This window comes from Salmo salar, chromosome ssa18 (assembly GCF_905237065.1).
Source record: "Salmo salar chromosome ssa18, Ssal_v3.1, whole genome shotgun sequence".
NCBI lineage: Eukaryota > Metazoa > Chordata > Actinopteri > Salmoniformes > Salmonidae > Salmo > Salmo salar.
The window spans coordinates 25,142,509-25,169,619 of record NC_059459.1 but is presented as its reverse complement, the minus strand read 5'-3'; the positions used below and the strand labels follow the sequence as shown (position 1 = coordinate 25,169,619).

The 27,111-nt window shown below is 42.0% G+C and overlaps 2 protein-coding genes across 4 annotated transcripts in view; one reads left to right on the top strand and one right to left on the bottom strand.

Annotated features, from left to right (window-relative positions):
• Positions 1-10,370, bottom strand: part of gfra1a (gdnf family receptor alpha 1a) — an 87,492-nt gene extending 77,122 nt beyond the window's left edge. The window contains exons 1-3 of one of the 2 annotated variants that reach the window (XM_014154880.2): positions 9,942-10,370; positions 8,959-9,261; positions 8,221-8,304 (exon numbers count right to left, since the gene is read on the bottom strand). In XM_014154880.2, coding sequence (XP_014010355.1) covers positions 8,221-8,304; positions 8,959-9,261; positions 9,942-9,981 — 427 coding nt within the window. In that variant the 5' untranslated portion in view covers positions 9,982-10,370. The remainder of the gene's footprint in view (positions 1-8,220; positions 8,305-8,958; positions 9,262-9,941) is intronic. The other variant, XM_014154881.1, reaches the window with a different exon arrangement.
• Positions 10,371-13,102: 2,732 nt separating this feature from the next.
• ccdc172 (coiled-coil domain containing 172) lies at positions 13,103-24,633 on the top strand. Of its 2 annotated transcripts, XM_014154883.2 has the most exons (9): positions 16,331-16,519; positions 16,892-16,977; positions 19,854-19,970; positions 20,107-20,272; positions 20,460-20,561; positions 20,759-20,861; positions 21,986-22,073; positions 22,156-22,237; positions 23,753-24,633. In XM_014154883.2, exons 1-8 carry the CDS (start codon positions 16,441-16,443, stop codon positions 22,198-22,200), a joined length of 786 nt encoding a protein of 261 aa, XP_014010358.1. In that variant the 5' UTR covers positions 16,331-16,440; the 3' UTR covers positions 22,201-22,237; positions 23,753-24,633. The 2 variants fall into 2 exon arrangements, with proteins under 2 accessions (XP_014010360.1, XP_014010358.1); XM_014154885.2 differs by lacking the exons at positions 16,331-16,519; positions 16,892-16,977 and adding an exon at positions 13,103-13,173.
• The last annotated feature ends 2,478 nt before the right edge of the window (positions 24,634-27,111 follow it).

Here is a 27,111-nt window from a genome sequence, read left to right as displayed (position 1 = left end):
GAGTCAACCTCCAATGAGTTTACACTTTCACGAGTCAAACTCCAATGTTATGCCACGCATACAGCAAACAAACCTTTAGTTATTCTAGTTCTCAAGATCGAGGAAAAGAAAAGTATGCACATTGGTCAGTATGAAAGGCTCCAGACCAGTGAGTGTTCCTGAATACGTTCATATGTAACTCTGCTGTGTATTCATCCATTAACTCCACTGCTTGCCTCTTGGGCAGGGGCAAATGGCCTGGGAATAATGGAAGTCCACTTGAATCTGTGAGAAATTGGTTCTTACTGCCTTCTCTATGGATCAGTGCATCACAAGATGGCAAACTGGTGGGCGGAAAAGGAACCATTTCATTGAATGCTCTTCCTCTATTCCTTGTTTGCGTTTTCGCTCATGCATACACACATACACCCATACAAACATGCCAACATACACAAAATTGTGTACAAAACAAGTTCAATGGTCTGGTACTTCATCCATGAGCATTCCACCTCTCTGTGTGAGTAAACCATTTCCCTTGATTGAAATGACCTACCTTGTCTGTCTTATGACAGCAGTTGTAGCTTTCGTGACCCTTTACCCAGGAACCACTCCAAACTAAGTATGTTTCACCGATACCCTAACCTGGCGCACAGACAACAGCATGGCACTTCTTGCTAATAAGAAGCAATGAGCTCTGCAGACACCGGAAGCCCAGAAGCATTTAATGATCCATTTAATCAAGTAGAAACACAGACATCAATACAGGTAGTTCGCCCTGAGAGAGACTTAGGGTTTCTGTAAGGAAATGGAGGGGAAAGTAACAAGCTGCACCACTTGTATTAGAAGAAGAAGAAGAAGAAGAAGAAGAAGAAGAAGAAACACATAATTCAGCTACAGCCTCAAAGCATGATGTGGTCACTGATGTGATAAATGAGTGTTGCATCAAAAAAGGCCCAATTCGCTATCTGCTGATTTTATTCATTTGTGTTTCGAGATGTTATTAAAGTATTTTTTGTCAATGTGACTGAAATGGAAAATGGAAATCAAATCAAAAATGTGATTGTGTTCTGTTCTTCAGATGAAGTTTCTCATGTGGCAACTTCCACCACATTAACCTCTTGAATGTAAAGTCCCCATATTTGGGGACCTTATTAGATGTTTTTTATTCAATTCCGTCTGATATGAGAACGGTAGCCCCTATCTGCAAAAGCAGGGTGTCTGTGGAAATCTGAGTATCTTGGCTATTGATCTGTGCCTTAAAATCCTTGGTGTGACCTACAACAATATATGGGGAAACAAATGTATAAGGACAGGCCGAGCCGATGACCTAATTTCAAGATGGCTGCTAGCTACATTCTGGTTAGCGTTGTGAAGCATAAATGAAATAAACACGGAATACATTGATACACACCGAAAGCTGGGACGCCACAGATCATGAGAATGTCTTATTTGTCTGCCTGTGACCTACCGTCATTGATCACCAGCCCAGAGAGTCAAAATATTTATTTTACACAACGTTAACACCAAACAGGAAACATCTTACAAGGTAAACTTTGATTTGGTCTGTGTTTGAGCTAAAGCTACATGGCCAGTATGAAATGAATCCTTAGCTCGGTAGGAGCAAATCTAGCCTATTGCCAATGTTATCTGATGATGTATGACTTAATGGCAACATTGAATGTCTACCGAGTGACTATATCGTTGCCCATTAAAAATATGATGTTGCCTGCTTACGCAGGGTATTGGCTACTATGGCACCTTGACAGTCTTGTAGCCAATGAGATAAGCTTTCCAGGGATATGTAGTTGACCTGGGTGGGACAAAGCAAGACCTATAACCTTTTATGCGTAATGCGAACTATTGCTACCTGGCTCAGAGACGAGATGCACCAAGCATGCTACATTACATTGTAAATAGATTTAATAGCTTTCATTTCATAGCTTCAGCATAAAATATGGATTCTCATGGGGGAAAAAAGGTCAAAACTAACAATATCGAACAGGAAGCTTAAAAGAAGACAGCTATGAATAAGTATACCGACATAGAAGCTTTGAATAAAATACTGGTCAGACTCGGATCAGGGGAGCGATTTGGACAACGAGGATTTTGATTTAGTTTACATAGGCCTATGTAACAAGTAATTTTAATGTTATATAATTCCAAAGTAGTTATTGTCTATCTTTCATATTAGTTCACTGTTTGCTGTTCTAAGTTTCATCCTTGTAACTTTGGAGAGGCCACTAAACTCTCATGGCCATTGTTAATTTGTGGTTCTGTTTGCATTGTGTGTGTGCTTGACACCTTCTATGTGAGTCACTGTACAGATAAAGTTTAGGCTTGGTGTTTTTACTTTACATTAATGTTGTTTGTAAATTTAGTCAACTGTAATTCTGTGTGTCTCAACAATATATCCCTTTATTTTATTCACTACAGAGTGGAGGATGCAGAGGTTTTGGATAATGACGTTTGGGGGCCACCCCTCCCCAGCAAGCGCCCCCGCCGGTCAAGGTCTTCACCCCCCACTGCTATGTCAATCACCCCATCTGATGGTTCGATATCCACTTTTCATAGACATCTTGAAAAATAAAATTGGGGCTTGTGGCATCATTCCTCCTAACAGAATTGGTTTCCCCAAGATCAAGTTAAACGACAGGTTAATGACAGCGGAGAGGGGGACCGTACGTTTGATCAGGACTAACAAGCTGCTTTTTGTAAAATGGAAGGACATTAGGGAAGTAACCATGCTCACCACACAGCATAAGGCATTCAATAACGACCATGTCTCAAGGAGGGTGAAAAAGGAAGAATGTCCCAGTTTCTGTGAAGGACTACAATGCCAGCATGTGGGGTGTCGACCTATCCGATGCTCAGATAGGCTACTACCAGGTCCTCCACAAGACCAGGAAGTGGTGTAAGACTTTTTTTTACCACTTTGTGGACATTGCTACAGTAAATACTTTCATTCTCCACAAGCAGATGGCCAAAGCAAAAGGTCAAACCCCTCTCTCCCAGTTGGCCTTCCGAGAGCAGCTGGTGTTGGAAATGGCTGAATTGGGGGCCCAAAGCAACCTCACAACCCTCACAAGACCCCCCCCCACTCAAGGTGAGCGCCACTATCCAACACACATTCCAAAAGACAAAAGGAAGAACTGCAAGCATTGCACAAAACACGGGGAAAAAGGGGGAAATGCCAGATCTTCTGTCCAAAATGCCAGTTCGCTTTTTGTTTCCTGGCAGAGAGGGACTGCTTCAAAGACTATCACGATATGCGCAAGCTACGGTGAAAGTGAAATCTAATCATCTACACCTGGGATGTAAAACAAACACATGCCATTTGTAAATAGTTCAGCTTTTTTCGATTTTTGCACCTTTTTTTAGTGAATGACACATGTGTAACCAAGTTGGTGTTTGATAAGACATTTTTATATATTTTTTATGTATACCCGTTGCTTTTACACTGTTTTTGTAAAAAGTCAATTTGTATGTGCGATCAATACAGTGGATATGCCTAAGCTAAACGTTCAGGTACTTTGGAGAGGTTGAAAAAATGTTTGAGTGAGGTTGAAATGGTAGAAATTGTGTTTTTATAATTAACAAATAGCATTTAGGGGTTGCAAATATGTAAAAGTACTGGAATGATCTAATTTACAGACATAAGCCACATTGGAGAGGTTCAGGGACACTTCGAAACGTCCCGTGACCACACCTGACACCACTTACTAAAACATCTGCTCATTTCTAGTTGTTAGGTCTATCAATCCCATTTTTTTCTGATATTGTTGAAATATTGCAGAAGCCATCTGATTTGTTTCCAGCTCTGGGCATCAATCATTCACTTATAGCTTGTCAATGACAGATGACTTTTAACATAAAAAAACAAAGAAAAGGTTATTTTGTGTGTGCTTGTGTATCCTGAACTATGTAACTTCTATCTATCTTCTGATCATTTCCTCATAATCTCCCAGATGTTTTCTTTCCAAATATACAGAGTCATGTAATTACACATGAATAACAGTTACTTTAGGGTATGTCTATTTAGGTTGAAATCTACATTTTTCTATTACATTTAGGAGGTTTTAAGACTGACTTACTAGGAACAGACGTCATTTCAATGTTTAGTTTTGATTTACATTTGGTTGAGTTGTCAATTTATGTGAATTCAACATTAAATAAAAAATATATCACCATGTCATTGGATTAAGTTTAAAAATTGGGTGAAAAAAAAGATTCCCTTACGTTGATGACTTTTGGCAAATCCAATCAGTTTTCCACATTAATTCAGTCATCACATTGAATTTTTTGCTTGAAATGACGTGAAAACAACGTTGGTTCAACCAGTTTTTGCCCAGTGGGAAGTGACACACCCTGACTCAACATAAGGCTAAAAGCATTCTATCTGCCTGGAGAAAATATTTGAAAATAATGTAATTAACTTAGAACTGGATGTACTCTGAGTGTATAAAACATGTTAAGTTTTGCCCTCAGAACAGCCTCAATTCATCGGGGCATGGACTCTACAAGGTGTCGAAAGCGTTCCACAGGGATGCTGGCCCATGTTGACTCCAATGCTTCCCACAGTTGTGTCAAGTTGGCTGGATGTCCTTTAGGTGGTGGACCATTCTTGATACACATGGGAAACTGTTGAGTGTGAAAAATCCAGTAGCGTTGCAGTTCTTGACACACTCAAACCGGTGCACCTGGCACCTACTAAAATACTCCGTTCAAAAGCTCTTAAATCTTTTGTCTTGCCCATTCACCCTCTGAATAGCACGTGTACACAACCTGTCTCCTCCCCTTCATATACCCTGATTGAAGTGGATTTAACAAGTGAAATCAATATGGGATCACAGCTTTTACCTGGATTCACCTGGTCAGTCTGTCATGTTTTGAACACTCATTGTGTGTGTGTCTGTGTGTGTGTGTGTGTGTGTGTGTGTGTGTGTGTGTGTGTGTGTGTGTGTGTGTGTGTGTGTGTGTGTGTGTGTGTGTGTGTGTGTACTTGTGTGCAGTACGAGTCTTTGGCCCTGTCCCAGACATTATGGAATAGAGCCTTATTCCTGAGCTATTGACTGCCCTGGATGGCTCCTGCCTGCTTACCTGTGGAGCTCTTCCATTAAAATTCGTTGTTAGGGTATGTGTGGCTGTCAGTACGCACATGCCCGCGCTGTGCGCAAGCATGTGTGTGTATGTATGCGCAAGTGTGTGTGTGTCCATGCAATCACGCTCTGGGCTTTCCACATCCTCCTCACACATTTGAGCTGCTGTTCTAATACTACTCTATTCTATTCTCATGTGACTTAATAAAGGACAGCCAGCGTGCTTTAAGGCAGCTGTGTACCCTACAGTATAAGCTTCACTGATATTGTTCCAGCTTTATGTCTGGTTCAGTCCATCAGAGGCCTACAGTACCCAGAGTGGAGGTGGGAATGGGGACAGTGGGGCCTGGGGGTCAGTGTGTAGGAAAGATCAGGAATAAACCTCACTATAATCAGGAGGGTTCTGAGGAGAATGACCAGAGTGTCACTGGAGATGATGAGGCTGAGGGCCAAAGCAGGGACCTATTACAGATTAATTACATCTCACAATGCCTCCCTTTGTTCCCCACTATGAATCAGTCAGCTGATCTATGGGTCCTCTCAGCCTTACGGAGACAGCCATTTTATAGGGCTGCCTGGAAGTAGGGCCTGTGGGAGGCACTGTGTTGACCTAAACCTCCCTGACACCCGTCCTGTCACCCCTCTCACCCATAGGGTGTCCCTCTCACCCTGCCTGGCCCATAAATCCCCCATGATAAGCAAGTACGGATGATCTGTGGGACACGTAGCTAAGAGAGAAATGTGCAACCGTCAATCAACATAAAGAGCTTTTCAAAGTGGAATAAGGAGCACCTTCAGATGCTGAGCGCTTTCCTATAAATCTTTCTGTTCTGGTAGCTCAGAGGGGAAAATGATCTGGGGCTGTTATTTGCCTTGATATGAACTATGCTCCTAAGAAGCTAGAAATGTAGCTTTGATGTTTGGTCTGTATTCTGACAGGCATCTATAATGACTAATGTGTAATTTCCACTTTTCTGAAATTAGAGTATTTGTCCTAGAAACGTTATTTGGGTCTTTGCCCAAGGACACATCATGTTGCTGCAGTTTATGTCTCTCTATCGCCATTGATGACTTTACAAAATTGCCGCGTGATTTTGTCTGTTCAGCGATCAATACACAAAAAATAATTAACTAAAGGAACAACCATAATTGTCTATGCTTCCAGGTTATATACACTACATGGCCAATAGTGGATTTGGCTATTTTAGGCACACCCGTTGCTGACAGGTGTATAAAATCGAGCACACAGTCATGCAATCTCCATAGACAAACATTGGCAGTAGAACAGCCCGTACTGAGGAGCTCAGTGACTTTCAATGTGGCACTGTCATAGGATGGCACCTTTGCAACAAGTCAGTTAGTCAAATTTCTGCCCTGCTTGAGCTGCCTTGGTCAACCGTAAGTGATGTTATTGTGAAGTGGAAACGTCTAGGAGCAACAATAGCTCAGCCACGAAGTGGTAGGCCACACAAGCTCACAGAACCGGACCACCAAGTTCACTACCGAGTTCCAAACTGCCTCTGGAAGTAACGCCAGCACAAGAACTGTGCATCGGGAGCTTACTGAAATGGGTTTCCATGGCCGAGCAGCCCACACAAGTCTAAGTTCACCATGCGCAATGCCAAGCTTTGGCTGGAATGGTGTAAATCTTGCCGCCATTGGACTCTGGAGCAGTGGAAACACGTTCTCTGGAGTGATGAATCCCACTACACCATCTGGCAGTCTGACGGACGACTCTGGGTTTGACGGATGCCAGGAGAACGCTACCTGCCCGAATGCACAGTGCAAATTGTACAGTTTCGTGGAGGAGGAATAATGGTCTGGGGCTGTTTTCATGGTTCGGACTAGGCCCCTTAGTTCCAGTGAAGGGAAATCTTAACGCTACAGTATACAATGACATTCTAGACGACTCTGTGCTTCAAACTTTGTGGCAACAGTTGGGGAAGGCCCTTTCCTGCTCCAGCATGACAATGCCCCCTGTGCACAAAGCGAGGTCCATACTGAAATGGTTTGTCAAAATCGACGTGAAAGAACTTGACTGGCCTGCACAGAGCCCGGACCTCAACCTCATCGAAAACCTTTTGGATGAATTGGAACGCAGACTGCGAGCCAGGCCTAATTGCCCAACATCAGTGCCGACTTCACTAATGCTCTTGTTGCTGAATGGAAGCAAGTCCCCGCAGAAATGTTCCAAGTAACATCTAGCGGAAAGCCTTTCCAGAAGAGTGGAGGCTGTTATAGAAGTAAAGGGGAGACCAACTCCATATTAATATCCATGATTTTGGAATCACAAGCAGGTGTCCACATACCTTTGGCGATATAGTGTAATTGATAAATGTAGGCCTACTATATTATTTACAAAAGTATGTCCACAAGTGACATAATAACAGGAGATTCCTTTTGCAGGAGAGAACAATACTTTTGCTCAGTGTTACAGTCTTGGCCATTTAAATTAGGACAGGAAATGAATGAAAAGATTAGCTCCCCTTCATATTCACAATCCGATTGCAAATCTAAATAGAGCCAAATATCTGTGTTACATTTCTATGTGCTTATTAAACTCATCTTAATCTCTCTTATTCTCCATCACCAGCCACACAACACCGGATCTCACCGGATCTCACAACAAAGACCAAGGTAAAGTCAAAGGCCGCTATAGCACCTGTACGATCGTGAACAAGGGAAAATATTGCCATCTAGAGGCGGCTCATAATTGAACATAAACTCACTCCACCAATGCGTGTAACGGTGTCCTATGTGATACACCCCCCCCCCGCATTCATGATCGATTTGATTTGACCATCACAATTCGATGTACAATTTAAACACAGCTCAATAAACTATGCTGCAACCTGACGCATTTTTACATTTTTACAACTCCACACCACCACACTCCGTTGTTGAGCTCTCAGTGAACACTCAGAACTATAGCTCCCGGTGCAAATTCACTAACAATGGGCATGCATTTCATTGGGGCGAAAGAGGGAAAGTGTGAGGACTGTAAAAAAAATTGAAACACAATTTCACTGAGAACATGCACAGCCAGTATTTCATATGTATACTTTCACAAAGAAGCCAAGTGTCCGTTCGTGAACTTTTAAATAAGTTGCACCATAGTAAACTCTTAATAAATCCATGCCCTTACCTGAAATAATGGGGGCCAGTCGGAATATGTCAGACAGCCGACTATTCATGGTCTCATAAGGAGAGTCCTCAAGGAAATCGTTCCCTGAAAGGAATATTGAAATACAATGTGATTTTTAACATACTCTTGCAGTGTTAATAGGCATGTAAATGTTGCAGACAACCAGCTAGACAGACACATACATACACACATACATAAAGATATATAGATTTCATTTAAAGAGCATGCACATGTGTTATTGTTTTCAGTATATGTTTTGTAAGCTACCATGGCTTGTCATTTCTTCACATGCACATACACATGAGATGGGTATCTAGGTCAGTCAATTTCCATGACGCCCTACTACTCGTTAGGCTACGGTTGATTAGGCATATTGGCCAGCAACTGACAACCCCTACTGCCCCACTGGCCTCTGGCATTAGGCAGTACAATTTTTGTGTACGATCTACTGCAAGATGACGAGTGCCAAAGTGCTCGATTCATTCTAAGAGATTTTTTTAAGGACATTACCCCACTCCTTTCCCATTACGCACGGGCAGGAAAGTTACGCACCCAATAATGTGGTGTTTTCTCCGTGAAACGGTATTGCCTTAGCAGTTTACATGGTCCGTTAATACATTACTCATACAGCAGGTCTGGGAAATGTTTTTTTTTTAACCATTGATTAACATCAGATTGACTTCTGACAATGTGTGATTGCTGTGTTGTAGTCAACTGCAATGATACCAAAGTGCATACCCTGCAAAGTCTGGTAGATTCCCCAATAGATGCGAAGGCAGTTCTTCTCTTTCTTCATACCCCTTTTACATCTGCAGTTATACAGGGGGCTCTGCTTGAGCGCATCCATGGCGCTCCGACATTCGTCCTGCGCCTCCAGTCCGGCTACCATGCTAAAGTTTCTCTCCTTCCCCCCAGCAACGCACTGTCTCATTGTCCGATACTTGGTGCTGCATCCTTGCTCCTTCATACACTGCTCACTCGCCTTGACACAGTCGAGGCGGTTGGGACCAGAAAGGACATTCTCCTGGGCATACAATACATCTGTTTGGGGAGAATAAATAATGATCATAATAATAATGTTTCTGTCGTTTAAATGTTAAATATTGTAGGCTATACGGGATTTAGTCACAATAAATATTCAGAGATTAATCCAAGTGAAAGCCGCTTTAGAGATTAACATACTGTATTAACGCTGTACTGAGCGTATTTTAGTGCGTAACTCCGTGACAATAACAACAACACACACATCTCATATAGGTTACTCGTCACTGACATAGTGATCAATGCATCGCATACCCTATACATTGGTGAAATATTAAAAAAAATCAGCTGAGGACAAGTAAAGTTATTGAATATGAAACGGGTACGACATGTTATGCTTTTGCTTTCGCAATGTAGGCTATAGTAGTGTATATAGGCTATACATGAGAGACGGATAATGAATTGCCACTGTATTTAGTTGTGTCTATTACAGAATTAGAACTCAGTTCACTTCGATTAGGCTACATGAGCTCGTAATTGATTTTTCGATAGTCAGTGGGCATGGCCCGCATTATGGTGGCCCATCTCTCTCTACAACGATCACTATAGGTTTCCTATGTACTCATCTCAGCTGCCCTCTGATTGCTTATTATTGTCCATTTAAAAATGTATATACTAGGCATGTATAGCATATATTAATCATAGTCATAAGTAATAGGCCTTGAGAAACTAAAACTTACCTAAAAGAGGCAGCACGACATAAAGTGTGGTGAAAATCATTGCGTTTTGTATCCGTGTGATGCCTTGTTACAATGGAATTTATAGAACATATAGAAAAAAACTTTGTGATTTTATTCCCAAGGTATTTCCACTCTATTCAAATCCATTGAAAATATCGGGTGGATGAGGTCCGACTACAGAACACATCCAGCTGACTTCATGCGTAAAACATTCCGACCCAAAAGTACTCCAATTTTTGCGACAGACAACCGATACCATCAACCACAGAATGGTTTCCTTTCCGTTTAAAAACCAAATAAAAGACGTGGATAACAGATCACAAGGAGACAAAACGAACCGGTGAGTGCTCTCGGAACTCCAGCTCGTAGGATGTCCGCGTGTGTCTTAGCGCGCGAGGATGCTGTAGCCCACTGCTCAATAGTGCAGTAACCCCAATCCAGCAGCAGCGGCAAGGCAGTGGAACTTCTGCGTTTCAACGTGGATTTCGGTGATGACAAGTAGATCAATTCAAACTTTCAGACACATTTTATTTCTGGAATACAGTGTCGATGTGAGGCTAAATAAATACGCAATATCTTATTTGTGAAAACATAGTGTATGACACTATTTGCAAACGTTTTGATTGTTGATTCTGCATTACATTTTTATCAAAATATTATAGTGTCTTGATTCATTCCCTAGGACAAGGCTACACCATTATAATTTACAATATTATATTATTCATGGGGTCACAGAGAGTTCATGTGTAGGCTACAACATGTAGAGGTTAAAAACGTGTTATGTGACTATCCCCAATACCCTAGACAAAACCAAAGCTGCTATGGCGGTTCAAAACCGCACACTCACATTGTAGCGAGAGACAACCCATGCGCACAGATATTATGCTATAGCCTACAAGTACACTATCGATCTGTGTTGACGTGCAACGCTATCCCACCAATTCGACGGAAACCTGTCAATGTTCCCTTTTTCACATTGAAAAATCTATTCAGATCGTCGCGTATTAATGCTGACTTAGTGTTTGTTATGCTCAGGATGCGCTCTCGCCACCTATTTGGAGCGTGGAATGAAAAAGGTGACGGAGCCTAAATTGTCTATCTGATGTGTGCTGCTGACTGCAGTGCAAACCATACAGTACCATACAGTACCAGAGCTGAGTGTAGAGCCATCAGTGCGCTCCTTCTATCCACTCTTGACATCGACTATAAAACGTGAACATGGGTGAATATCGCCATCTGTTGGTTTAAAAAAGCCGAAACATGCATCTTATTATAGGCTAAATAATGCAATCACTATAGCCTAGACGTGGCTAATGTAATATGAAACTATCTGAATTAATTTGGAGGCTATACAAATCATAAAAATGTTGTGGTTTATGATAATGAACATTTTATCATATTTCATTAGGCCTATTAGGTTCATTTTACATACTTTTCTATATTAGGACTACACTTTTAACTTTGACCATAGAATAACACAGATACACATCCTATTAAGTGAGATATAATATATACCCTATTGATTCGTTTTCAGTCCTTCACTAGGCTAAATACAGAAGCAATGTTAAATGAATTTTCTATGGTTAGACCCAATTGACTGTTGACCGAAACAATCAACAATGAATGAATGTTCCCCTCCACTCCACCATATCAGCTGGACTGAATCCTTTAATACACAAATGGGAAGCTGAGAGAGCAGGGCTTTTTACATTTTTACAGATAGTGTGAAAGAGAAGACTAAGGTTGTGTTCCCCTGCTCAGACGTTGCTGACGCATGCCAGATCTTACAACACCTGGATAGGTATTTTACGTGATACCACATATTATAGCAATCTGGTGCCCAGCTGCACAGTCAATGACGTGGCATGCAACCATTGGTTGATGCATGTGTAACCGATGTGAAATGGCTAGTTAGTTAGCGGTAGTGCGCGCTAATAGCGTTTCAATCGGTGACGTCACTCGCTCCGAGACCTGAAGTGGTTGTTCCCCTTGCGTTGCAAGGGCCGCGGCTTTTGTGGCGCGATGGGTAACGATGCTTCGTGGGTGTCAATTGTTGATGTTTGCAAGGGTCCCTGGTTCGAGCCCAGGTTGGGGTGAAGAGAGGGACGGAACCTACACTGTTACACGTCTAAACAGGGGAACGCGAGCTATACGTCAGACACTGAAAAGGAAGCGAGACATCTCACCCCCTAATTATTTATGGTACAATTGAAGTCAATGAACTAAGCAGACCAGACCCAGCTGCTATCACATTGGTGTCTATGGGCTACCCCGTTAAGCAAACCGAAACGGACAATTTTTCCAACAATAAACGGCCTGAGTGAACTATCATGATTTATCCACCATCTTTCGAATATATAGGCCTACAAAGCAGTGGAGGCTGCTGTGGGGAGGATGGCTCATAATAACGTCTGGAATGGAGCAAATGGAATGGTATCAAACCATGTGTTTGCTGTATTTGATACCGTTCCACTAATTCCGCTCCAGCCATTACCACGAGCCCTTCCTCCCCAATTAATATGCCAACAAAAGGGATCCAAAAAAACTGGAAAGGATGTGGAATAAATTGTCTTTGCAAACACTTTTACTGTGAACTATTTTAACCATAAAGCTGCACTTAATAAGGCATCACAACAAGCATGTCGTTTAACATAATGGCTGCCGGACAGGGAGGCGACGATCAGCAGTCAATGGGCGCATTCCCTCTGCCCAGGTGTTGTTGACACCTGCCAGATTTTACAATGCCTGGATAGGTATTTTACGTATCAGCTAACCACATCATATGTTATAGCAATCTGTCAGTCGATGATACAGTCAATGACATTGCACGCAACCATTGGTTAATGCATTCAACGTTTGAGCAGGGGAACACGACCAACTGAAAGTCTGAAAAAAACGACATACCTGTTGACAGCCCTCCTGGATTGGGTCATACCAACACACTACTTTAGAGAGGTAACATTAGGCACATCAACCTCTCAGCCTACATCTGTGAAATAACATTAATAAATGAATCACCACAGAACAAAATGGCCTTATAAACTCAAATGACACAAAGGCTATATATTTATGTAATCTCAAAATAACAAATAGGGAGAAACTAAACCCATGACGCAAAATTGGCTCCTCCAAACTGGGCATGAATTGGCACCAATCAGGTGCGTCGTCTACTCCTAGGAACAGGAAATGCGTGTCGGCCGCGCGGCAAACAATGAAGCCTATGAATGAGCTGGTGAGTAACATTTCTGAATTAAGTAGGCCTAATAAAAGACGTTTAAGGACTGCATAATGCATAACTATTAACGGACCATGTAATCTGCTGAATAAAATTTCATAAACCAAATGCTTGTCTGAGAGTAGGCTTAGATGATGATTTAACAAACACAGAAGCAAGCTAAGTGTGCATAGGCCTATCTTCTTGTAAACTCAGCAAAAAAAGAAACGTCCTCTCACTGTCAACTGTGTTTATTTTCAGCAAACTTAACATGTGTAAAAATTTGTATGAACATAACAAGATTCAACAACTGAAACATAAACTGAATAAGTTCCACAGACATGCGACTAACAGAAATGGAATAATGTGTCCCTGAACAAAGGGGGGGTCAAAATCAAAAGTAACAGTCAGTATCTGGTGTGGCCACCAGCTGCATTAAGTACTGCAGTGCATCTCCTCCTCATGGACTGCACCAGATTGGCCAGTTCTTGCTGTGAGATGTTACCCCACTCTTCCACCAAGGCACCTGCAAGTTCCCGGACATTTCTTGGGGGGAATGGCCCTAGCACTCACCCTCCGATCCAACAGGTCCCAGACGTGCTCAATGGGATTGAGATCTGGGCTCTTCGCTGGCCATGGCAGAACACTGACATTCCTGTCTTGCAAGAAATCACGTACAGAATGAGCAGTATGGCTGGTGGTATTGTCATGCTGGAGGGTCATGTCAGGATGAGCCTGCAGGAAGGGTACCACATGAGGGAGGAGGATGTTTTCCCTGTAACGCACAGCGTTGAGATTGCCTGCAATGACAACAAGCTCAGTCCGATGAGGCTGTGACACACCGCCCCAGACCATGACAGACCCTCCACCTCCAAATCGATCCCGCTCTAGAGTAACGCTCATTCCTTCGATGATAAACACAAATCTGACCATCACCCCTGGTGAGACAAAACCGCGACTCGTCAGTGAAGAGCACTTTTTGCCAGTTCTGTCGGGTCCAGCGACGGTGGGTTTGTGCCCATAGGCGATGTTGTTGCCGATGATGTCTGGTGAGGACCTGCCTTACAACAGGCCTACAAGCCCTCAGTCCAGCCTGTCTCAGCCTATTGCGGACAGTCTGAGCACTGATGGAGGGATTGTGCGTTCCTGGTGTAACTCGGGCAGTTGTTGTTGCCATCCTGTACTTGTCCCGCAGGTGTGATGTTCGGATGTACCGATCCTGTGCAGGTGTTGTTACACATGGTCTGCCACTGCGAGGACGATCAGCTGTCCGTCCTGTCTCCCTGTAGCGCTGTCTTAGGCGTCTCACAGTACGGACATTGCAATTTATTGCCCTGGCCACATCTGCAGTCCTCATACCTCCTTGCAGCATGCCTAAGGCACGTTCACGCAGATGAGCAGGGACCCTGGGCATCTTTCTTTTGGTGTTTTTCTGAGTCACTAGAAAGGCCTCTTTAGTATCCTACATTTTCATAACTGTGACCTTAATTGCCCACCGTCTGTAAGTAGTGTCTTAACGACCGTTCCACAGGTGCATGTGTAACAGTGTAGGTTCCGTCCCTCTCTTCGCCCCAACCTGGGCTCGAACCAGGGACCCTTGCACACATCAACAACTGACACCCCACGAAGCATCGTTACCCATCGCGCCACAAAAGCCGCGGCTCTTGCAACGCAAGGGGCAACCCTACTTCAAGTCTCAGAGCGGGTGACGTCACCGATTGAAACGCTATTAGCGCGCACCACCGCTAACTAACTAGCAATTTCACATCGGTTACACATGTTCATTAATTACATTTACATTTACGTAATTTAGCAGACGCTCTTATCCAGAGCGCCTTACAAATTGTTTGGGAAACAGTGTTTAAACCCGTTTACAATGAAGATCTGTGAAGTTATTTGGATTTTTACAAATTAAATTTGAAAGACAGGGTCCTGAAAACGAGACGTTTCTTTTTTTACTGAGTTTATTAGGTAGCCCAGAAAATTATGTAAAAACATCCTGTTGTTTTTATAGTAACTATAGTAAAAAAAATATAATAATAATATTCAAAATAAACTTGGTTTAAAAGTACATTACAGTAAAGTTTACAGTAGGGTACTGTTAAACCAAATTTTTCTTTGGAACATAATCTACATTTTTACAGTGACTTACAGGTGCCAAGTGCAGGTGCCACTCACTGCCAGTAAGTTACCGTAAAAACAACAGGATTTTTAAAAACATATTTTTCTGGTCTTTTTTACAGTGTAGGGTAATTATACTGGACAATAGCAACATAAATTCAGTGAATGTATAAGGGGAACATAAATAGACCTAGTCCTAATTTGCAAAACTGCATAGGCTCGGCACAAAAGTAAATGAAATGTACAATTAATTAGCTTTTTCAAAGGGAGCTTTCAAATTATAGTTTTGTTCCAGATAAAATAAAATATGTATCCTCCTTGACCAAATTACAAGCATGTTGAGAGAGGGAAAAATATAGTGTTAGTTAATTGTCTGGAAAACCTATATAATTTGATAACTTTGCTATTTTAATCTCAAAGGGAAGGTTGCCAACCGCATGGTGAGCAACATCAATCTGGAATTTATGAAAAGCCTCAATCAATATTTACTATTAATTTAGCAAATGAATGTCAGAATGATATAGTCCTGGTCATTTAAGGAAGCAGGCATTCACACTTTAATGTGCTTCATGCCACTGGCTCAAACTATTCTTTCTAGCAGTGCTCAGGAGAAAATTGGGTAGAGTAAAGAATTAGCCTCTATAGGCCTATGTGACAAATCTTGAAGGAGCAAATGGCACTGAATTAAAGCTATTGATTGCTGACTGTGCTTACAAACGTCAAACAATACTGTGGATGGCAGAACTAATAGTTAATTGAAGCAGAACGGTATAGAATGAAAGCGATCTTGAGAGAATGGCTGCACTGGAACATTTCTCAGTATGTTTAGGCCTACAGAATGTATTCATTGTGGTAGGCTACAATGAAAAGCCCCCTAGGCTACCCCCAGGTTGAACATATTTCTGTGGGTTTAAGAAACACATCCGTTTGGGTGAGGACCATTTTAAATGTTACACGATATTAGTAGGTTTTCTGGTAAAAGTAAACCAACCTCTCATGCCTACAAATAGGCTTGCGCACTCTAGAATAGGCCTACATGCGCGCTATAGAACACGTGCACATTTGTTGGCGGGAATTCGACTGAAATCTCAACACACTTGTATGTTTTACTGCGGTCCTGGCGTCATATTTAATAGCTAGATAGCATATTTATCCGATAAAGACATGAGTTTGGATACTCTGTTTCAACAAATTCTACTAACTGAACAGCAAATATCGGAGAAAACGCGACAATCTCAAGAGGGTGAGCTGCCAAGCATAATTTCCTTTCTAATATCAAGATAACTCTTATTGACACAATGTTAGCTAAAGTACACTACTTTTCAATTGACTTTTGCCGGAATTTGGGGAAAGAATGTGACTGGTTGTGTTTGTCATTTTTTTTATTTAACTAGGCAAGTCAGTTAAGAACAATGTCTTATTTTCAATGACGGCCTAGGAACAGTGGGTTAACTGCTTTGTTCAGGGGCAGAACGACAGGTTTTTACCTTGTCAGCTCGGGGATACGGTCTTGCAACCTTTTGGTTACTAGTCAAATGCTCTAACCACTAGGCTACCTGCCGCCCCACAAGTCATGAAGGTCACTGTTGTATTTCCTTTTTCAATGTTCTTTCAGTCAAGGCTGCTATTGCAAGATGTCAAGACAGGGTCAAGTCATTGACAGAAAAATCAGAATGTCTCTCCAAGGAACTTGATGAAAGGGTGAATCTGCTGTTATCATTACCTATGTGTGTGAGAGAAAACCTCAAAGCATGGTCTGACACAATATTGTTGAAGTGACGGACTCTTCATTGAACAGTGAATGTAGGCTACAGAGTTGTACAGTGAATGTACAGTCAAATAGCTACATTAATTAGGCCCGAGAGAGTGTTTTGACAGATTAAGTGCAGTATATTGATACATATTGAGACACATTAAAGAGGTGATTAATTGTATGATTAAAACCCTTAATCTATTAGAGGCCTCATCAGAGACTGTGGATCAATTGCAAGTGGCGCTACAAAATCAATTCCTAGTTTCCGCAGGATTACATTAGCATTATAGCAAGCAACGTTTTAACATGCTTGAAATGAATTATGTGTGTAAGATAGATTCATTCAATTTTCATAATATTGTTGAGCACTTCCTGTACATGTCAAAAAGGAACATAACAAGATTGCCAATTAGAGGGGTCAAATCAAAAGAGTCATTCATTGAGATGAGATGCAATAACCTCTGAACTATAGGCTGCTGCTGAATATCATATATACATTCAGGCAATATGTTCCATCTATTTTGCTGATATTTAAGATTATCCTAAATTGAGCCACTGTAGGTTAATAGCATACATATACATGTTTGACTAGATATCATTCTGCTTAATCATGGCAACTAATGCAATGATACAGTACATTTCAGACTGCATAGTGTGATCTTTCACTGCAAGTTTGTTTCTGTGAGATACACTTCCACTGGAAATCATGTTCTATTGTGGAGATAGCTAAAACTATTTGCAGGACTATTTTAAGGTATGATAAAGTGTTTTAAGCACACTATCTTTATGAAACAGCTCAAACTTTGTGTTTGTTGTTCCATAGTCTATGACACTTGGCTTGCTCAATCATTAATTTGTTTTCAGCCAGACAGTTTACTTTCAAGCTCTCTTTAACTGTTCCCTTCATTATATTTAGGACACCTAAAGGTTACTGTTTTATTTTTAACTTTGTAACTTTAACACTCATAGTAACCAATTGTCCTGAATGCCATGCATTTTAGACAGTAATTTTCAATGCTTTCCACTAGCACAATTAACCTTCACAATTGCTTATATCATTTGAAGCCGGGTAGTATGTAATTACCTTAATGGTACCATTTGCCTTTTTTTGGTCTGAATGGCTTATACAAAATATATACACTGCTCAAAAAAATAAAGGGAACACTAAAATAACACATCCTAGATCTGAATGAATTAAATAATCTTATTAAATACTTTTTTCTTTACATAGTTGAATGTGCTGACAACAAAATCACACAAAAATAATCAATGGAAATCCAATTTATCAACCCATGGAGGTCTGGATTTGGAGTCACACTCAAAATTAAAGTGGAAAACCACACTACAGGCTGATCCAACTTTGATGTAATGTCCTTAAAACAAGTCAAAATGAGGATCAGTAGTGTGTGTGTGGCCTCCACGTGCCTGTATGACCTCCCTACAACGCCTGGGCATGCTCCTGATGAGGTGGCGGATGGTCTCCTGAGGGATCTCCTCCCAGACCTGGACTAAAGCATCCGCCAACTCCTGGACAGTCTGTGGTGCAACGTGGCGTTGGTGGATGGAGCGAGACATGATGTCCCAGATGTGCTCAATTGGATTCAGGCCTGGGGAACGGGCGGGCCAGTCCATAGCATCAATGCCTTCCTCTTGCAGGAACTGCTGACACACTCCAGCCACACGAGGTCTAGCATTGTCTTGCATTAGGAGGAACCCAGGGCCAACCGCACCAGCATATGGTCTCACAAGGGGTCTGAGGATCTCATCTCGGTACCTAATGGCAGTCAGGCTACCTCTGGCAAGCACATGGAGGGCTGTGCGGCCCCCCAAAGAAATGCCACCCCACACCATGACTGACCCACCGCCAAACCGGTCATGCTGGAGGATGTTGCAGGCAGCAGAACGTTCTCCACGGCGTCTCCAGACTCTGTCACGTCTGTCACATGTGCTCAGTGTGAACCTGCTTTCATCTGTGAAGAGCACAGGGCGCCAGTGGCGAATTTGCCAATCTTGGTGTTCTCTGGCAAATGCCAAACGTCCTACACGGTGTTGGGCTGTAAGCACAACCCCCACCTGTGGATGTCGGGCCCTCATACCACCCTCATGTAGTCTGTTTCTGACCATTTGAGCAGACACATGCACATTTGTGCCTGCTGGAGGTCATTTTGCAGGGCTCTGGCAGTGCTCCTCCTGCTCCTCCTTGCACAAAGGCGGAGGTAGCGGTCCTGCTGCTGGGTTGTTGCCCTCCTACGGCCTCCTCCACGTTCCCTGATGTACTGGCCTGTCTCCTGGTAGCGCCTCCATGCTCTGGACACTACGCTGACAGACACAGCAAACCTTCTTGCCACAGCTCGCATTGATGTGCCATCCTGGATGAGCTGCACTACCTGAGCCACTTGTGTGGGTTGTAGACTCCGTCTCATGCTACCACTAGAGTGAAAGCACCGCCAGCATTCAAAGTGACCAAAACATCAGCCAGGAAGCATAGGAGCTGAGAAGTGGTCTGTGGTCCCCACCTGCAGAACCACTCCTTTATTGGGGGTGTCTTGCTAATTGCCTATAATTTCCACCTGTTGTCTATTCCATTTGCACAACAGCATGTGAAATTTATTGTCAATCAGTGTTGCTTCCTAAGTGGAGAGTTTGATTTCACAGAAGTGTGATTGACTTGGAGTTACATTGTGTTGTTTAAGTGTTCCCTTTATTTTTTTTGAGCAGTGTATTAACTGTTCAATCAAGTATCAAACTTCATGGAATGGGACAGGCTAACGAAAGTATAGTTTTTGTTTTGTTTTATGGAACTGCTAAAACTGTGTCCTTCCAGGCTCAGCATCTATCAGAGACAAAGCTGCAGTATGACCTAATAAAAAAGCGTCAAGTACAAGTTGAAAAGCAGGCAGGGGAGCTTCTGAGACAGCAGAGGGATCTCAGGAAACACTTGGTGAGTGATTTCTGTCAAGGGCATTCAAGCACACTCAAACGTTAAAGAAATACAACATGACAGTACATTGTTATTCAGTAGATCTAGGCTACATTAACCTATTTACCTTTTTTTTGCTGTGCTCATATGTTTGAAGGAGAAAATAAAGAAGTCGTCGAAGGAGGAACAGGAGAAATTCATGAAAGAAATCATGACTTTCAACAGCGACTTTAGCCTTTTGAATAACAGGGAGACTGTTTTTGAGAGCCAAACCCAATCTGAGATATGTAACTTGGAGCAGGAGGTTATCTCTTTAAACAAAGGTAGAGAAGTCACTGTTTATATTAACATGTGAAGTAGGGTAATTTTATATTCATTGGGTATTGCTAGTTTATTAATGGATAATATATTTACATTATATAACCTGATGCTACACTAACCATGCCCTGTTCTGACCAACCCTGAGGCTTTATGGTGACCCCTTGTACTGCTTTTTCCCTCCTGTCTCAGAGATGGAGTCCATGGGGCGGAAGAATACTCGGATGAACTCTATGCAAGAAGAAAAGAGAGGTCTCCATTTGGAGCTACAAGGACTGGAACATATTATGAGAGGTACAGATTTGATCTAGCTCTGTTGTCAGGTAGACCACCAGTGAATGCTCACCACCAGATAAAACAAACAATCCTAAAGACAGCGTACAGTAAAACGTGCAGATTGGAACTGAATCCATCCCCTAGTATAATTTTCTTTAGGGAAACACCGACTGCTATGTGGAGGTAATGTTTACATTAAGCGTTGTTCATTTCAGACCTGGAGAGCCAGCTGAATGAGGCTAAATCAATGACCGAGTCCTTAAGTGCAGAGAGTCTGATGGTCACCCAGAAGCCCCTCACAGACAGCACTTGCTTAAGGTAATCAACTGCGCATCCAAACTGTCCAGCTGTACTGTGGGTTGACAAGCAATGTACTCCTTAATCACTGTGGATGCCAGTGCCTTGCTTGGAGCCTCACTGACTAGTTAAATTTCGTGGATAGCGTTTGCGTGAGGAGAGTGGTCCGTTATGGCTAGATCAAGGCTTATCCTGGGGTGTGTATAGAGTCAGAAGTTAGAGCAGAAATGTGCTCGGAAGCATATATAATAAATACGTGAGGACTGAGTTTTACAGACATAACAAGGATCATATAGTCAATTCTGACAGTACAGCAAGGCTCTGGGTATTTGGTGCGTGGGTCACAAATCATTGCACATTTATTCTTCCTGTCTCATCCTGCTAATGATCCTGCTTGAAATGCGCTGAAAGGACCTGCACCCATCCTGCCTTCCTTGTACTCTTCAGATCAGGATGCTTAAATAAAGCAACATTACCCCAATCTCTTTAATTAAGGCTTTGATCTGTTGCCTGTATTATCTGGTCAAAAAAGAACATCCTACGATTCTCATGTTAGGAACTTAATAAAAAGGATGGATCGATACAGAATCTGGCCCAGGGAGGAAGTGTTTGCCTCCTCCGGCTCTTAAATCATACGTGGTGGAAGCATGTTCTGTCCCTCTGTCCCCACAAATCTCCTTCATTACTGACGGCCTGATTAGTCCACAGGATGTGCTGAGGGTGGGGCTTTTGGGGAAGCTGAGGCCCACTTACTGTTATGATAATTCCTCTTGAGTGTGTTCATTAATCACGCTTTTTACTCAGCTATTGATTGTTTGAAATTGAATGCATGTCAATTTAATGAGTGCTGTCTTTTTAAAAGTGTAAGTGTGCAAACCATACAATTTTAATGTCATAGACTTAGCCAGTGGTAACTTGTGGAATAGATGCTGGCTGGAATGCGGTTTTAACCAATCAGCATTCAGGATTAGAACCACCCATTGTATAATATCTCTAGATCCAATTTGCTGGTAGGGTAAACTTTTGGTTGTACTATTGGTCCAACTCTTAAATTGATGTTAGATAATTGTTTTATGTTACATTTAACGTGGGTGTGTAATGAGAGACTAGCTTTTCAGACACTTAACATTTCAAATGTGTCCTAGACTTAAAAAGGAGCTGGAGATGCACAAAGAAGGAGAGCTGGAACTGCTGAGAGAAGCCCTTAGCTCTGAAATCCTGTTCCTGCAATCGGTAATCACTCTGAGCTATTCAAATCTATGAGCCTCAAATGAAGTCAATAGCTCTTATTGTAACATGACATTTTTTATTGCAGAAACTGTCTCAGAAGACTCCCCAATACTCAAGGAAATTCACATAGTGTCCAAATGTGTTTCTGGTAGAGGAAAATTCCAGAGGTATGTTAGAGGTTAGGAGAGAGATTGATTATACCAGCAGTCTTAAAAACATTGTGTATTTTACTAAGTACTTATTTTGTGTTACTTTACTGTCAGCTCATTGAAGGTCTTGGCTTTACCCACCGAACATGGTAGGATTTTAGCCATAGAACCAGGGTGTTGAGACGGGAGGATATTCTTAGTGTGATCAAGAGAACAAGAGCAAATCCCATGCATTTGTTTAAAACGTATATTACAGTTTTTTACAATCGCTTACACACTAAAAGTGGTACTTGAGGCACACTCAGTGAAACCATTACCTCATGTACCTAATCTTCAGACCAAGTCTGCAAAACTGCAAGCACATTATCTGCTTTACACTCAGTTTGCAATTGTAAAACACACTTTTTGCAAAAAACTAAACACAGTTCTCTACATTAGACACATCATTCAAAACTAACAGGTCTTGCGTTTCATTTGGAAAACACTGCCATTCCAAATGCCACACTCATTTACCGATTACCTACACCCAGTGCTCACGTGTGAAAACACTTATAGCTAATTTCTTTACTTAGAAATCAGAGCTTGAGCACTATAAATAGGCTTCAGGTTGGCTTTCTTGGTTTGGACAACAATGGAGGCCAATTTTGGAGAGAGAGTTAGAGGAAGAGGAGTGAGAGTAAGAGGGGGACGAGGACGAGGAGGAAAAGGACAAGCCCTTTGTTTATCTTCTACTGTATTTGTTTTGTCTGTTACTGTTCATCCCGAAATCAGGATGAAAATACATTGTTTTGAGAAAGAAATACATTTTATTTCCCCCCCCCCCTTGCATTTCTGTTTATAGTAAATATATAGTGAATATGCATATATACTGTATATATTTGTGCACATATATGTCGTGTGAGTGCTATGACAAACTGCCGTGGACTCCACTGCACACTGAATATGCAAAAGACACAAGATAGTAGTGTTACATTTGTCACATCCGTGTATAGTTGGCGTGTATAAGAGCTAATCATTTGCTGGTTTGTGTGTAGAGTTTAATTGTAAAACCAATTTTGAGAAGAGTTAAAATAATTTTGAATGAAGTGTTTGGTTTTGCAAGAGATGTGTGACGTGTTGCATGTTGTGTGTTTGTTTTGGGGTTTTGTGTGTAGAGTCGAGAGAAAAGGAGCCATAGTTTCAGAAATCATGTGTAAGCAATTGTCAAAAACTGTAATTCTTTACCACTGAAAACTGCCCTCTTGTGGAAATGATTGAAGTTGCAGTATCACATTGTACAGCAAAATCTGACTGATCCAGGCTGACAATTAAATATGTGTATATGGACTATGAAAAGAATAGGAAAGAAATAACATAGCAGTTAGAATCAGAGAACAGAAATAATGAAAACATATCCAGAACTCCACTGTAAAGTGGACTTTTCTGGTTGTTTTTTCATGAGGATACAAATGAATCAGATGATGGTGTCAGCCTAAGGTGTGGTGTACATGTATACGTTTTGATGTGATGCTGGTCAATGGTCTCTGTTTCCAGGTACAGAAGCAGTGTTCAACCTCAAAGCCGCCAGTTCAGAGGAATTAATTACTAATGTCAGTGATATTTCTTGAAATGTCTTATTTTGAATTTATTGAAAATATAGTATGAGGTATTTTTACACCACCTACAAAATTCCAATGTGATCCCTGGCTATACATTTTATTAAAGGGTCATTAATGTCCATAAAGAGAGAAGACAATTAAAACTGTAAGTGTTTGCAGAGATTGCTGTTTGTATTCTTTGCTGCCCTCTAGAGGCCATTTTACACCACATGATGGCCAACCAGACCAGGATGTTCTTGTTCATGTAGTACTCTAGTACCAGCACAATGACTCATTAAAATAATTGACGATTATGGGATCCGGCATGTATCTTCTCCAGATCATTTTCATGTTATCCCTGGATTTGATTGACCGTCAGTTGATTGACTTATGATGTAATAGTTAATGAGTTCAAATCCCGTTTGAGTCTTTGTTCTGTTGACTTCAGAGCATGACCTGGATTAATTCAAATCAGGCCATTTGACTAAGTGGTTTGCAGCTTCTGTACTGGCAGTATTCTGCTAACATAATCCTCACATCACCTGGGATTTGAAAATACTTATTTTATATCCTTTGAGATTGTAGTAGTCTGACCATTTAACAACTGCATTTTTTTATTTGAATTTGAAGCACATCAGATAAGAAATATGCAACCTGCATGAAAAATGTTTGGTGTCTAAAGTAGAAGTGAATATGTATGCAACGAATCCACCCACTGACACTTAAACCTGAGGTGCTGGTTATTAGAGAAATATTGACACACAAAGTAATGTTGCTACAGAAACATGTATTAGAAACACAAGTCAGAAAAATAAAGTGGTGATGACAAAATAAAAATAAGTGCATTTGACATCAAACAATTAATCTCCTCATTTCATTAACATTTCTTCCATACTTCAGTTCTGCTGAGCACAATGATATCAAGCTTCTTCGTTATTCTCCTCATTAATGTTGAGTGTTAGCAGCTAGTGATAGTGCAACGATTATCGTAGCAGAGGAAAATGAATCTTATCTCTGGCAAATTGAACGACTAACTGAAGCTTTCCCCTCTAGTCTCACTCTTCTCTGTATGGTTATCCACAGACGAGACAGGCGTATTCTGGCTCTCTGTCAATGCCTTTTTGCTCTTCAGCTCATTGATGAACTGCTGAATGAGCTTAGCCTCAAAATCATTGCAATTCTTGGTCGTCAGGCAGTCCTGGTCCGTTGGAAGGTAAGGATTCTGCATAGAGAAAGGGACACGCGTTCTTAGGAGTTTTCAAAAGCATTGACTTTGAAACATCATCCTTATTTCAATATGACTTAAAGGTCCAATGCAGCCATTTTTATCTCGATATCAAATCATTTCTGGGTGACAGTTAAGTACCTTACTTTGATTGTTTGAAAACAAAAAAAGCTTCTTAGCAAAGGGCAATTTCTCAAGCAAGAATTTTGCTAGGATTGGGAGGGGAAAACTGAAAATTAGCTGTTATTGGCAGAGTGGTTTGGAATTTTCTTATTGGGCTATTAACTAATTTACTGCATGGTGATGTCACCAGACATGCCAAAAGTATTTTCAAAAAGCTCTTACAGTAAAATATCATACACTGCTCAAAAAAATAAAGGGAACACTTAAACAACACAATGTAACTCCAAGTCAATCACACTTCTGTGAAATCAAACTCTCCACTTAGGAAGCAACACTGATTGACAATAAATTTCACATGCTGTTGTGCAAATGGAATAGACAACAGGTGGAAATTATAGGCAATTAGCAAGACACCCCCAATAAAGGAGTGGTTCTGCCGGTGGTAACCACAGACCACTTCTCAGTTCCTATGCTTCCTGGCTGATGTTTTGGTCACTTTTGAATGCCGGTGGTGCTTTCACTCTAGTGGTAGCATGAGACGGAGTCTACAACCCACACAAGTGGCTCAGGTAGTGCAGCTCATCCAGGATGTCACATCAATGCGAGCTGTGGCAAGAAGGTTTGCTGTGTCTGTCAGCGTAGTGTCCAGAGCATGGAGGCGCTACCAGGAGACAGGCCAGTACATCAGGAGACGTGGAGGAGGCCGTAGGAGGGCAACAACTCAGCAGCAGGACCGCTACCTCCGCCTTTGTGCAAGGAGGAGCAGGAGAAGCACTGCCAGAGCCCTGCAAAATGACCTCCAGCAGGCCACAAATGTGCATGTGTCTGCTCAAACGGTCAGAAACAGACTCCATGAGGGTGGTATGAGGGCCCGACGTCCACAGGTGGGGGTTGTGCTTACAGCCCAACACCGTGCAGGACGTTTGGGATTTGCCAGAGAACACCAAGATTGGCAAATTCGCCACTGGCGCCCTGTGCTCTTCACGGATGAAATCAGGTTCACACTGAGCACATGGGACAGACGTGACAGAGTCTGGAGACGCCGTGGAGAACGTTCTGCTGCCTGCAACATCCTCCAGCATGACCGGTTTGGCGGTGGGTCAGTCATGGTGTGGGGTGGCATTTCTTTGGGGGGCCGCACAGCCCTCCATGTGCTCGCCAGAGGTAGCCTGACTGCCATTAGGTACCGAGATGAGATCCTCAGACCCCTTGTGAGACCATATGCTGGTGCGGTTGGCCCTGGGTTCCTCCTAATGCAAGACAATGCTAGACCTCGTGTGGCTGGAGTGTGTCAGCAGTTCCTGCAAGAGGAAGGCATTGATGCTATGGACTGGCCCGCCCGTTCCCCAGACCGGAATCCAATTGAGCACATCTGGGACATCATGTCTCGCTCCATCCACCAACGCCACGTTGCACCACAGACTGTCCAGGAGTTGGCGGATGCTTTAGTCCAGGTCTGGGAGGAGATCCCTCAGGAGACCATCCGCCACCTCATCAGGAGCATGCCCAGGCGTTGTAGGGAGGTTATACAGGCACGTGGAGGCCACACACACTACTGAGCCTCATTTTGACTTGTTTTAAGGACATTACATCAAAGTTGGATCAGCCTGTAGTGTGGTTTTCCACTTTAATTTTGAGTGTGACACCAAATCCAGACCTCCATGGGTTGATAATTTGGATTTCCATTGATTATTTTTGTGTGATTTTGTTGTCAGCACATTCATCTATGTAAAGAAAAAAGTATTTAATAAGATTATTTAATTCATTCAGATCTAGGATGTGTTGTTTAAGTGTTCCCTTTATTTTTTTGAGCAGTATATATTTTTTATAATAATGTTCCAACCTCATAGTGTGGACATGTATATAAAACAGGAAAATCACGTTTTTGACTGCCCTGTGCCTTTTAAGACCTTACAACATAATTAGAGGATGTTTTAGTGTTACATATTCCACCTGTACAAGCGGTG